Below are 14,434 nucleotides of genomic sequence, written 5' to 3' on the forward strand. Positions count from 1 at the left end.
CCGAGGAGGAAAGAGCAATGAAGTGGGATGAATTGCACGGCACCATTAAAGCAGCAGAACAAACATATGGGCTGCTCACATTCTGTATCATTTCCAGAATTGTAGGGCTTTAGTTCTTGGGGTTTGATGTCAATTAGGGTTAATTGTGGGAGGGAGCACTGCTATATTCTTAAAACAGTGAAACATTTGAGCTCACCACAGAAAGGCTAATATTGACCCCGTTTAATGCCGTGTTGTATTGTTAGTTAATTTAGTGACTGGAGCATTTTCAACAAAATGTTCATATATGGATTAATAACAAGTATCACAAGCAACCATTTATTTTTTGATTACCACCCTTCATTTTTTTTTCAAATCTGGATAAATTTCTAGATGATGTACAAATTTTGGCCAGTTTCATTTTTCCAAAATGTCCTTCTCACTTGGTATCACTCAAATAAATCCTTTGAGCGACTTTCTTACTCAATGAATAGAGACGATTGTGCGAAACTTTCCACGCAGAGTGTGGTTTTTAATCCCGTGATTTTTCTTTATTGTTCCCATATCAATCTTGGTCTTGTGGCTCAGCCTGCTTGAAGTTTGTAAAGGGATGGGGTGGAGGGCAGGGAGTAAAGCATATTTTCACCACTCGCCCTCCCCACAAGTCAACATCAGAGAATTGCAATGCAACAGACTTCAGATGGTGGTATCTAGAGCAAAGAAAAAATGAAGTGTTGAAAGAATTCAGTGGGTCAAGCAGCATCTGTGGAAGAACAGGGATGGTCAGTGTTACTAGATGAGATTGCGCGTGGGGCAGTGGGTGGGGGGGAGGAATGATAGGCAGATGGAGCCAGGAGGGATGGGGAAGACTGGAGACAGAGGCGATAGATGATAGATGAAACCAGATCAAGGAGGGGCGATGGACAGATGGATCAAAGTGGAGGAAGGGGATAGTTAAGATGAACGAAGTAAGAAGAAACACAGGTAGATTGTATGTGGAAGATTGGGAGATGGAACATCAATGAATTGGTTACATCAATGAATATTGAAGAAAGAATATTGCATTTTCCAGTATCAAGTAACCCACTCCTTTCCTTTCCCAATCCACCCAGGCACCGAACGTGTGGCTGCCAGCCAACCCTCCCTGACTCAGTGGGTGTGCGGCAGGTCTGCTCAGTGTTCCTAGGTCGGCTCATATGCATAGGTGTCTACAAGTCGGGTGTTCATAATATGGGGATGGCCTACATACTGCCTATCTTCCCTCTACACTCAGTCCTGGTGCAGAGTCAGAGCATAACGGTGGATTTTAGTTCATCAAGAGATTTCAGTTGTGGCTGGTCAACAGTTTCCTTTCATGAGTTTTCAAGAAGAGTGGGAACAGCAGCATTCCAGCACGTTGGCACAGCGGTCGAGTTGCTGCCTTACAGCGCCAGAGCTCTGGGTTCGATCCTGACTACGGGTGCTGTCTGTGTGGAGTTTGTACGTTCTCCCCGTGACCTGCGTGGGTTTTCCCCGGGCGCTCTGATTTCCTCCCACACTCCAAAGCACAGGTTTGCAGGCTAATTAGCTTGCTAAAATTGTAAATTGTCCCTGGTGTGTGTAGGATAGCGATAGTGTGCGGGGATCGCTGGTCAGCGCGGGCTCCGTGGACCAAAGGGCCTGTTTCCGCGCTATATCTAAACTAAAAAGCAGCATTCCTCTCGACGTGTCAAAGGGCAAACAGGATTTTTGAACAGGCACTTGCACTTTACATTCATGATGATATGTGAATTACTGAGACACCGTCTATCTCAACAGGCACGCGTCATGGCAACCATAGGAGTAACTCGAGGACTGGGAGATCATGATTTGAAGGTTCATTATTCTAACATCCACATCAAACCTTTCTTGTCCTGCATGCCAGAGGTGAGAGCTACTAACAGATGCTGTCAATAATAGTAATTGTTTCAGAAGGAGCTACCTACTTCAGAGTTACGCAGTAGATAATAAAGTGACCTGAATTGATCTTCCAGTATCCAACTGAATAGTGTAGGAAGGAACTGCAGATGCCGGTTTAAACCGAAGATGGACACAAAATGCTGGAGTAACTCAGTGGGACAGGCAGCATCTCTGGAGAGAAGGAATGGGTGACGTTTCGGGTCGAGACTGTTCAGACTGAGTTACGAGAAAGGGGAACGAGAGATATAGAACAAATGAATGAATGAATGATATGCAAACAAGTAACAATGATAAAGGAAACATTCATGGTTAGCTTAGCTAGGTGAGAACGCAAGATTAGGGTGGGGGAGGGATGGAGAGAGAGGGAATGCAGCAGTTACTTTAAGTTAGAGAAATCAATATTCACACCCCTGTGTTATAAGCTGCCCAAACGAAATATGAGATGTTGTTCCTCCAATTTGCATTTAGCCTCACTCTGACAATGGAGGAGGCCTAGGACAGAAAGGTCAGTGTGGGGATGGGAAGGGGAATTAAAGTGTTTAGCAACCGGGAGATCAGGTAGGTAGAGTGGACTGAGTGAAGGTGTTCAGTGAAATGATCGCCCAGTCTACCTTTGGTCTCGCCGATGTATAAGAGTCCACATCTTGAACAACGGATACAGTAGATGAGGTTGGAGGAGGTGCAAGTGAACCTCTGCCTCACCTGAAAGGACTGTCAGGGTGGATTTCACTCTTCGGTTTGCATTTTCTTGATTCTGCTGTAATGTTCCAGCAGAGGGCAGCAGATACTCTGTGAGAAACATGAATTGACCTGGAACTGGATTGTAAACAGCAACTTAATTTCCTGTTACGTCTGAAGAAGGGTTTCGGCCCGAAACGTCGCCTATTTCCTTCGCTCCATAGATGCTGCTGCACCCGCTGAGTTTCTCCAGCAATTTTGTGTACCTTCGATCTTCCAGCATCTGCAGTTCCTTCTTGAAAACTTAATTTCCTGATTCAATATGGAGTTCACAATATCATCGGTGCCTACTTCATCACCCTCATTGTGGTGGGGGACATTTGAGGGGTGCTGTATGTTTCTTAAACTTTGCAACTGTGTCGAGGTGTCCAGTTCACTGTTGAAATAACAGGAGAGGAAGATCATCATCTTCAAATTCAGGGACATCCTGGAAAGTCATGAGTAAACCTGATGAGTATAACTGCGATCTGATTGATTGAAAGATATAGCATAGAATTAGGCCAATTTGGCCCATCGTCCACTTCGACCTTTGATCAGCTGTTCACTGTGTTATCCTTTCTCATCCACTCCCTACACATTAGGAGCAATTTACAAAGGCCAATTAACCAACAAACTCATACGTTTTTGGGGTGTTGTAGGAAATCTATGTGGACACAGGGAGAACATGCAAACGACAAAGATAGCGACTGAGTTCTGAATTGAACCCAGGTCCCCAGCAGCAGACTTACCAGATTTGTCACTGTGTCACCCTGTTGTATTCTTGGTTGAAAATCCTGCCCACGACAAGAGCCAAAGGTAATATTGAGCAGAAATTGGTGGAAGGGCACCAATAAACTGGACAATTGGGATGGGGTTCAAATAAATGAGCATTTAAAGAAAGGCTGCGATGTGTTGGGTGTATAGGCTGGGGGAGTGAAGAAAGAGAAACTGTATTGCTGTTCTGCCTGAGGTGGGAGAGGGGAGATGAGTATCAGAACAGACGTCTGGGAAATGGAGGAAATATATGTGAGGACTCGGACAACTAGAGTAGAGTGGAGGCCAGACTTCTGGAAGAAGGAGGATATTTCATAAGAAGAAGGGTCTGAGGAAGGGTCTCGACCCGAAACGTCACCCATTCCTTCTCTCCAGAGATGCTGCCTGTCCCACTGAGTTACTCCAGCTTTTTGTGTACATCTCCAGAAGCTCTGGAGCAGAAGGCTTCATCTTGAGACACGATGCGTCGGAGATAGAGAAGTTGAGAAAAAGAGATGGTATCATCGCAGGAGAGTGTGGGAGGAGGCATAGTCTAGGGAGCTGTGGCAGTCAGTGGGTTTAGAGAAGATTTAGGTGCTAGTCCTGAGATTGAGAGATCCAGAAAAGGAGGAGAAGTGCCAGAGGCAGTCTCAGTGAATTTGAGGGAGGGTGGAAGTTGGGGGTGAATGGGATGAGTAAGAAGGAAGAAGGGTCTTGACCTGAGACGTCACCCATTCCTTCTCTCCAGAGATGCTGCCTGTCTCCGCTGAGTTACTCCAGCTTTTTGTGTCTATCTTCAGTGAATGTGACGAAATTAATAACTTCTGTCTGAGTGCTGAAAGTACAGCACCAATTGAGTCATCGATGCAATGGAGAAAGGTGAGCTGTGCCAGAACAGGGTTATGGTGACCATTCTACATGGCCAACAAGAAGACAGGAGCAGCTAGCGTCAAGTCAAGTGCCCATAGCTACACGTCTGATCAGTCGGAAGTCGCAGGAATCAAATAAGAAGTTGTTGGGTGCAAGGACAAGTTCTGCGTGAACGTGTTGGTGGATGGGAAATTTGGCACGCCCCAATGACTCATCAATTTTTAAAGACGCACCATGGAAAACAATCTATCTGGATACATCACAAATTGGTATAACAGCAGAGATTTGCGGTGTCAGCTCAGTCCATCGTGCAAAATAAAGTCCCTGACATGAGTGTAGAGTGAGGAATTAGAGGCTGTATTATTTTGGAGGGATGAAGTATGTGTAATATAAAATGGTTGTCTAAACGGCAACCATAGGGCGACGTGGTGGAATAGCGGTAGAGCTATTGCCTTACAGCGCCAGAGATCAGGGTTCGATCCTGACTGTGGGTGCTGCCTGTACGGAGTTTGTACGAAACAGGGCCTGTTTCCGCATTGTATCTCTAAACTAAAACCTGTTGGGCTCAAAGGCTTGTCATTGAGCAGCATACAATGTCATGGCCCTGTCCCACGGTACGAGTTCATTCCAAGAGCTCTCCTGAGTTTGAAACAAATCAAACTCGTGGTAAGCAGGGAGAATGAATGTAGCGGGTACGTCGGAGCTCGGGGACGTCTCTTAGCGGCTCGTAACGCTAACGGCAGGTACTCGGGAAGACTCGCTAACGGCAGGTAAGCTCGGGAAGACTTTTCAACATGTTGAAAAATGTCCACGAGAACCCCGAGTACCGACGAGCGCCATTACCGTAAATCTCCGAGTTCGAATCAGGGCAAACTCGGGAGAGCTCTGGGAATGAACTCGCACCGCGGGACAGGGCCATAACTCTGCGCAACGTTTTTCATAAAATCTTCTGTATTCCTTGCAGGTCAAAGTATATGATGTGAAAAAATATGAGCATGGTACGGATGATGTGATAGTGATGGGGACAGACGGCCTGTGGGACGTTGCTTCGGATCGAGAGGTGGCAGATGCAGTCATTCACATGCTTTCCAGTTGTGAGCATGACAATCGCGACAGGTTTGTGAACTTCACTGGATTTTCTTAAGGTCCTTCTCAAAAACGGAAAATTCAGGACGTGAAATAAATGGAGCCTACACCTACTCACCATATTTTAGTTCGTTTTTAGTTTAGAGATACAGCAAGGCAGCAACTCTATCGCTACTCTACCGTGCCATCCTAATCATTCTGTACCCAATCTAAAACTGCTTCACTGACAGCAGAATAATATTTGATACATGATACAATACAATACAATTTATTGTCATTTGAGCCTCAGTGAGGCTCAAACGAAATTCCGTTTCCACAGCCATACAAACAAAGACAATTCCTAGACATACACACAATTTAGTTCACACAAACATCCATCACAGTGAACCCACTGTGATGGAAGGCAAAGTCTTTTCTCTCCCCTGTTCTCCATGTCTCTCCCGATGTCGAAGCCCCAGGCGGGCGATGATAAGTCCCACGGCCATTTTAGGCCGTGCCGGGCGATTTACGGCCCCGCTCCCGGTCCAAATGTCACAAAGTTGGAGCCCCCGGCGGGCGCTGGAATGTCCCACGGCCATGAAGCCGTGCTGGGCGATGTACGACCCCGCTCCAGGTCGTTCCAACCCCGCGACACGGGCTGGAGAAGTCGCGTTGCGGAAGCGGTCTCTCTCTCCCCCCGGACCCGCGAGCTCCCGATGTCCCAGTCCACCGGACCTGCGGCTGCGTTGCTGGAGCCTCCGAGCCCCAGGAGTCGAGTCGCAGCAGCGAGTCCCCACCGCTCCGCACGCTCCGAGGCCGGCCAGCCCCACGATGGTGAGTAGTCCGCAGCTCCGCAGTCTCCCAAGCCCCCGGGTCGTTCAGGTTGGAGGCCGCTCCACGGTGCTAGGCCCCAACGACAACGGAGACCCGACAGGGAAAAGGTCGGGACTCCCGGACAGGGAAGAGATTTTAAACAGTTTCCCCCTCCCCCCCCCCCCCCGCCCCCCACATATACACATTTAAAACCAATATTAAAAAACACCAACACTACATTTAACTAGACAAAAAATAAAAAAAAGACATACAGGCTGTAGGGGCCGCTGCAACGGGTGAGTCGCGCCGCCAATAACGATACTGTATCAATAGGGAATTTGATCACTGATTTGTCTGCAGCAAGCTCCCATGCAACAGTAATAGAATAATAACAAAATAACTTTGCTTTGTGTTGTTGTTTGAGAGTATCTATTGATCCCCTGCTTCTTCAAATAACCAATGTGATGTTTTATATGCATCTGAGATGGAAAGGGGTACTTTATTAAATATCTCATTTGAAAGACAGCACCACTGTAGTCATCAGCACTGCATCAGGGATGTTAACCTGGATTTTCTGTTTCGATATTGGGGTTACGTAAGACGTCATAGACAGAACAGTGCAGCATGGCAACAGGCCCTTCAGCCCACATTGTTCATGCCAAACATGATGCCAAGTTAAAGTAATCTCCTCTACTTGCATGCGATCGATATCCCTCCATCCCCCACATGTGCACCTGCCGAGCTAACAGCCTGTTTAATGCCACTATTGTATCTGCCTCCATAACCACTCCTGGCAGCACATTTAGGAAACCACCAATCTTTATGATAAAATAAAATGCCCCACATACCTCCTTTAAACTTTTCCCCTCTCACCTTAAATCCATACCCTCTAGTCTTTGACATTTCCATTCTGGGAAAATGTTTCTGACTCTACCCAATCAATGCATCTCCATAATGTTGCATGCTTTTATCCTGTGTCCCATCAGCTTCAATTTTCCAGAGAAAGAAATCCAAGTTTTTCCAACCTCTCCTTATAATTCATCCCCTCCAGTCCAGGCAGTATTCTGGTAAATCTCTTCTGTACCCTGTCCAAGTCATCCATATCTTTCCTACAGTGGTGAGACCAGACTGCACACGGTACTGCAAATGTGACCTTTCCAAGTCCTAAAATGTTGCAACATGACTTCCTGTTTCTTATATTCAATGTCCTGACTGATGAAAGCACCCTTACCATATGTTTAGTTTAGTTTAGTTGAGAGAGAAGAATTTCATTGTCCTATCTGGAACACATTACAATAAACTCTCTTGACTCTTGAGACAGGCCCTTCGGCCCACCGAGTCTGCGCCGACCAGCGATCCCCGCACATTAACACTATCTTACACACACCAGGGACAATTTACAATTTCACCAGGCCGATTAACCTATAACCTGAACGTCTTTGGAGTGTGGGAGGAAGCCAGAGTACCCGGAGAAAACCCACGCAGTCACAGGGAGAACGTACAAGCTCTATACGTACATCACCCATAGACAGGAGGGAACCATGGTCTCTGGCGCTGTAAGGCAGCAACTCTACCACTGCGCCACCGTGCCACTCTAAACTAAACTCGACCTACGCTGCGCAAATTCCACACAGACAGCACCCGAGGTCGGAATCAGACCTGTGTCTCTGGAGCTGTGAGGCAGCACCTGTGCCATTGTGTCGTACCTACTTGTGTTGCCAGTTTCAGGGAACTATGGACCTGGACCCCAAGATCGCTCTGTACCTCAATGCTGCTCAGGGTCCTGTCAGTAACTATATAGTTTCCTCTCACATTTAACATCCCAAAGCGCAATACCTCACACTTGCTCACATTCTACTACAATGGTCCAAATCTGTAACTTTCCTCACTGTCGACAACTCCACTAATGTTGATATAAATGTTGGAGAAACTCAGCGGGTGAGGCAGCATCTATGGAGCAAAGGAAAAGGTGATGTTTTGGGTCGAGACCCACCCTTCTTCAGTCTGAAGAAGGGTCTCGACCCGAAACATCACCTTTTCCTTCGCTCCATGGGTGCTGCCTCACCCGCTGAGTTTCTCCAGCATTTTTATCTACCTTCGATTTTTCTAGCATCTGCAGTTCCTTCTTAAACACTCCACTAAAGTTGTTGTCTGCAAACATACTAACCTATCTATCTACATTCACATTCAATTCATTTGTATATATATATATATATGTCTATCAGAAACAACAAAAACCCTAGCAGAGATCCCTGTGGAATTTCATTGGTCACAGACCTCCAGCCAGAATAATGTCCTTCCATTACAACTCTCTGATTTCTATGATATGTATCTCAATTCCATTCAGTTTTTTTGGGTTCCCTGACCTCAAGTACTCTAGCCTAAAAATAAAGTCCCAAGAAGTCTACACATCGGCCGGCATCCACTGGACAATGAATGTTCCATGTAAGCACGGTCTGTGGCAAGGAAAGGAAACCTATGTGGTCATCAGATTCTAGCAGCCAATGGGTCTCTGCTTAGTATAAACATGGAAAAAGTTGAATCATTCATCGTCATTACAAGCTTTTATGCATTCATACCCTGTGCCAGCTCTTTGAAAGAGTTATCCAATTAGTCCTGTTCCACCTATTCCCCATAGTCCTACAAATTTATCCTTTCCATATACATATCTCATTCTTTTCTAAATGTTACTATTGAATCTGCTTCCTCCACTGACTCAGACAGTGAATGTCACATTACAAACAACCTGCAGCATTAAAAAATAATTCTCCTCATCTCCATTTTGTTTAAGTGTCCTGTGATTTATTAACCCATTGCCTAATTATTCCATTAAAACTCCGTTTTCTACCATTAAGTCCCTAAATGTTCTCTTCATAAAAACACATATCTCTGCTTCTCTGGTCTTGCAAGGGGACTGACACATACCATTTCAGTAAAATGGCTCGGAAATGCAATGCAGATGTCAAGACTTGGTGTGTAAGAAGGAACTGCAGATGCTGGTTTACATCAAAGATAGACACAAAATGCTGGAGTAACTCAGCGGGACAGGCAGCATCTCTGGAGTGAAGGAATGGGTGATGTTTTTGGTCAAGACCCTTCATCAGATCGAGAGTCATGGGAGAGGGGGACTAGAGATATGGAAGGGCAAGGGGGGGAAAACAACAGATAAAAGCAGACGATGGCCAAGGAAATGTAGAATGGTTCATTGTTAGCTGGGGGGAAGGTGACAATGAGGCATACAATCAGGAGCACGGTAAAACTATTCGGAGAACTAGGATGGGGGAGGGACGGAGAGAGAGGGAAAGCAAGGGTTACTTGAAGTTAGAGAAATCAATATTAATACCGCTGGGTTGGGAACTGGTCAAGTGAAATTATTTCTAGTTGATGTTGCTTTTCACAGTCTGGGCACCATAGCAAAGGAAAAGCTTGCATTTACAGTGCACTCCATAATGTTTGGGAGAAAGACCCATAATTTATTTATTTGCCTCTGTACTCCACAATTGAGATTTGTAATAGAAAAAAAATCACATGTGGTTAAAGTACACATTGTCAGATTTTAATGAAGGCCATTTTATACATTTTGGTTTCACTATGTAGAAATTACAGCAGTGTTTATACATAGTCTTCCCCCATTTCAGGGCACCATAATGTTTGGGACACAGCAATGTCATGTAAATGAAAGTAGTCATGTTTAGTATTTTGTTACATATCCTTTGCATGCAATGACTGCTTGAAGTCTGCGATTCATGGACATCACCTGTTGCTGGGTGTCTTCTCTGGTGATGCTCTGCCAGGCCTGTATTGCAGCCATATTTAGCTTATGCTTGTTTTGAGGGCCTGTTTTGGGAGTTTTCTCTTCAGCATATAAAAAGCATGCTCAATTGGGTTCAGATCAGGTGATTGACTTGACCACTCAAGAATTTACCATTTTTCAGCTTTGAAAAACTCATTTGTTGCTTTAGCAGTATGTTTGGGATCATTGTCTTGCTGTAGATTGAACCACCGGCCAATGAGTTTTGAGGCATTTGTTTTAACTTGAGCAGATAGGATGTGTCTATACACTTCAGAATTCATTATGCTACTGCCATCAGCAGTGGTATCATCAATGAAGATAAGTGAGCCAGCCATACAAGCCATAACACTCCCACCACCGTGTTTCACAGATGAGGTGGTATGCTTTGGATCTTGGGCAGTTCCTTCTCTCCTCCATACTTTGCTCTTGCCATCACTCTGATACAAGTTAATCTTCATCTCATCTGCCCACAAGACCTTTTTTCCAGAACTGTGGTTGCTCTTTTAAGTACTGCTTGGCAAACTGTAACTTGGCCATCCTATTTTTGCGGCTAACCAGTGGTTTGCATCTTGTAGTGTAGCCTCCGTATTTCTGATCATGAAGTCTTCTTCGGACAGTGGTCATTGACAAATCCACACCTGACTCCTGAAGAGTGTTTCTGATCTGTAGGTTAGGTGTCTGGGGATTTGTCTTTATTATAGAGAGAATTCTTCTGTCATCAGCTGTGGAGGTCTTCCTTGGCCTGCCAGTCCCTTTGCGATTAGTCAGCTCACCAGTGCTGTCTTTCTTCTTAATGATGTTCCAAACAGTTGATTTTGGTAAGCCGAAGGTTTGGCTGATGTCTCTAATAGTTTTATTCTTCTTTCTCAGTCTCAAAATTGCTTCTTTGACTTTCATTGGCACAACTTTGGTCCTCATGTTGATAAAGAGAAATAAAAGTTTCCAAAGGTGATGTAAAGACTGGAGGAAAGACTAGGTGCTGAGAGCTCTCTTATACCTGCATGAAGGAGGCAATTAAACACACCTGAGCAATTACAAACACCTGTGAAGCCATGTGTCCCAAACATTATGGTGCCCTGAAATGGGGGACAATGTATAAACACAGCTGTAATTTCTACATGGTGAAACCAAAATGTATAAAATGGCCTTTATTAAAATCTGACAATGTGCACTTTAACCATGTGATTTTTTCATTACGAATCTATTACAAATCTCAAATTGTGGAGTACAGACGCAAATAAATAAATGATGGGTCTTTGTACAAACATTGTGGAGGGCACTGTATGGAGAGACTTCCATCAAGTTAGAGTATCCCAAAGCATTTAACAGTTAATGGAGTACACTTAATGTGTTGTTTATTTAGTAATCAATCTGTATTTTAAATCATCTTTTAATACATTGGGGGAATCTATTTATGTCCTGTAATATAACTAGTAATTAGTGGCCAGCCCTCTAACATTTTCCTGGAACCTTCAGGAATTGTCAATTTAATCGTCAACATACTACAAGGGATCTGTTGTAGGGGTAAAAAAAAAAAGCAGAGTTTCCATTCTCTTTGAACGCTTTCAGCTGTAAAAATATTTGGAGTGAAGGAAAAGGCTATTGGGCTGAGCACCAAGAACCATCCAATGGGTAACACACAGTCTGTTGATTTCCAATGGCGGTATGAAACCGTGGTGGGGTTGGTGATGAGGGACATATTGAGTCAGAGTGATGCTAAGGTAAAGGTTGTGTGATTGAAACCTCCTGGACTATATCCAGATCAATTGGCATATTTATTTGCTGTTTGAGAATCCAGCTTAATCTGCTTCTTGTGTAGGAAGGAACTGCAGATGCTGGTTTAATCCGAAGATAGCAGATTAACACAAAATGCTGGAGTAACTCAGTAAAACAGGCAGCATCTCTGGAGAGCAGGAATGAGTGTCGTTTCGGGTCGACACCCTTCTTCAGTCTGAAGTTAGAGTAATATAACTAGTAATTATTCAGTCTGAAGAAGGGTCACGACCTGAAACATCATCCAATCCTTCTCTCCAGAGATGCTGCCCATCCCGCTGAGTTATCCCAGCATTTTGTGTTAATCTGCTTCTTTCTAAGCAGATTTATTCCTTTATATATCACTTCTCTTTTTTTCAATTGAATTCAAAATGGTGCTGAAATAAATGAATCGAAGAATAAAGAAAAATGGCATTATTCAGAATCACTGAATTATTTTGTCCCGATGGTAGTTAAATCAGTCAGGTTCGATGGTTTCAAATGGAAACCACGCTAAATTGGGAAAGAGGATAGAAGATAAATATATGTTGAAACATTGCGATAACTCAAATGGGAAGCTATGAACCTTAATTAAGGAAAAACACAAGAAAATAATATTTGGCCTAAAATGACCAACCCGTGCTTTACTGTTTATATATTTCCATAAAATTCTCCCCACAGGTTTACCCTGGCAGCTCAGGACCTGGTGATGAAATCCCGTGGAGTTTTGAAGGACCACGGGTGGCGATTGTCAAACAACAGACTAGGCTCAGGTGATGACATCTCAGTCTTTGTCATTCCTCTTTATGGGCAAACGTGACCGGCCTTAGAACAATCCCACCTTGGACTCTGCAAAGACTGCACAATGGAGCTATTCATCTATAAATAACATTCGTTCACTTGTTAAATTGATTTGTACCCGCACTCGTGTACTGTAATCCCTCTTGTAAACAAGGACTTGCACTTGTAGGGTGTTTATACAACCTCACTACATTCCTGAGTGTGTTAAGGTTGTGCAGTCACTGCTGCATTGTCTGTAATCTGTCGCTCAATTTGCTCATTACATTTTCCTAAAATAAGTGTGATAAATGGTCCTATAAAACTCATGTTATTGAGCATTAGGCAAGGCCAGATATTAGCATTAACAATCAACCCCGTTGTTCTTCAAGTAGTAGAATGTTTATATCCACATAAAATACAGTCCTCAGTATAAGATCTTATCAAACGATGGCACTTCAATAATGTACTGCGAGTGTTGGTCTGGATTATGTGGTCAAATCTCCATCACGGAACATGAGCCCACAGTATCGGACTCTGAGAAGGAGAAGATTTCCAGGGAGACAGACATATTCATGATGCCGACGTCCACCTTAAAGTACTGCAAAGAAGTAAGATTTCCAGAATCCATCCTGAGACTGGCCACTGATCAGGTCAGTGCCTTGTTGAGTGATCATGTTGCTCGTTGACAGCTAAATTCACAAGCAAAGTGTCATGGATATTGGAAATCAGAAGTAGAAATAAAATCCCAGACAGCTCGTTTCAAACTGGCCTCATCTATATGTCATGATTAAACTAAACTCTAGATATTATTGGTATTTGCAAAATGAGGAATGACAGACACTCTGTAAAATAATTAAAATTGAGAGAACTGCTGGAGGGACAGACAGATGGATCGGAGGTGCATATAGACGCCAGCCATGTATGTTTGTCCTGATATATCCAGGAATGGAAGACCCTAGGATACGGTTGCAAGCAAAGATCCCAAGAGAAATATTGTATCAGGCAATGACAATATCCTATTATTACCAGAATCCAGCCTGGATTTGAGGGTATTAGCTATAAGGAAAAGTTGGATTATTTTCTCTGTTGAATCCATCCCCCTCCCCCCCCCCCCCCCCCCCTCCTTTTAAATCTCCCCACCCCCGCACCCTAAACCTATGTCCTCTGGTCCTTGGTACCCCTACTCTGTTCATTTCATGATCGTACACATCTCTATGAGATCACCCCTCATCCTCCTGCGCTCAAAGGAATAACGTCCTAGCCTGCTCAACCTCCATCTATAGCTCAGGCCCTTGAGTCCTGGCAACATAATTGTACATTTTCTCTGCATCCTTTCCAGCTTAACAACATCTTTCCGATAACCGGGTGACCAAAACTGAACACAAGACCCTAAACGGGGTCACCCTCACCAATGTCTTGTACAACTGATTCATAACCTCCCAACTTTTATACTTAATACTCTGACTGATGAAAGGCCAACGTGCTGAAAGTCTTCTTGACCATCCTATCTACCAGTGACACAACTTTAAATGAACTATATACATGTACTCCCTCTGCTCTACAACAACCCTACCATTCAATGTGTAAGTCTTCCAGGTTACACGTCCCAAAATGCAACAACTCGCAATTCTCCATATTAAACTCCATCAACCATTCCTCAGCCCACCTGCCCAATTGATCAAGATCCTGCTGCAATTTTTGACAACCATCCTTGCTATCAACAATACCACCCACTTTAGTGTCATCTGCAAACTTACCAATCATGCCAAATAATTGATGTAGATAACAAATTGCAATGGGCCCAGTGCCGAACCCTGAGGCACACCACTAGTTACAGGCCTCAAGTCCGAAAAGCAACCTTCCACCATCAATCACTGCTTCCTTCCATGAAGTCAATTTTCTATCCAGTCGGATAGCACTCCTTGGATCCCATGCGATCTAACCTTCCAGAGCAGCCTACCATGTGGACCATGC

At 44.2% G+C, this 14,434-nt stretch overlaps 1 protein-coding gene across 1 annotated transcript in view; it reads left to right on the forward strand.

The window, feature by feature from the left end:
• The window catches only part of LOC116986714 (protein phosphatase 1H-like), a 48,313-nt gene extending 35,711 nt beyond the window's left edge, over positions 1 to 12,602 (forward strand). Inside the window, exons 8-10 of the mRNA XM_033042310.1 lie at positions 1,777 to 1,884; positions 5,222 to 5,373; positions 12,362 to 12,602. Of these exons, the coding sequence (XP_032898201.1) occupies positions 1,777 to 1,884; positions 5,222 to 5,373; positions 12,362 to 12,500 (399 nt within the window). The 3' untranslated portion in view covers positions 12,501 to 12,602. The remainder of the gene's footprint in view (positions 1 to 1,776; positions 1,885 to 5,221; positions 5,374 to 12,361) is intronic.
• Positions 12,603 to 14,434: the final 1,832 nt, after the last annotated feature.

Source organism: Amblyraja radiata, chromosome 24 (assembly GCF_010909765.2).
Source record: "Amblyraja radiata isolate CabotCenter1 chromosome 24, sAmbRad1.1.pri, whole genome shotgun sequence".
Lineage (NCBI taxonomy): Eukaryota > Metazoa > Chordata > Chondrichthyes > Rajiformes > Rajidae > Amblyraja > Amblyraja radiata.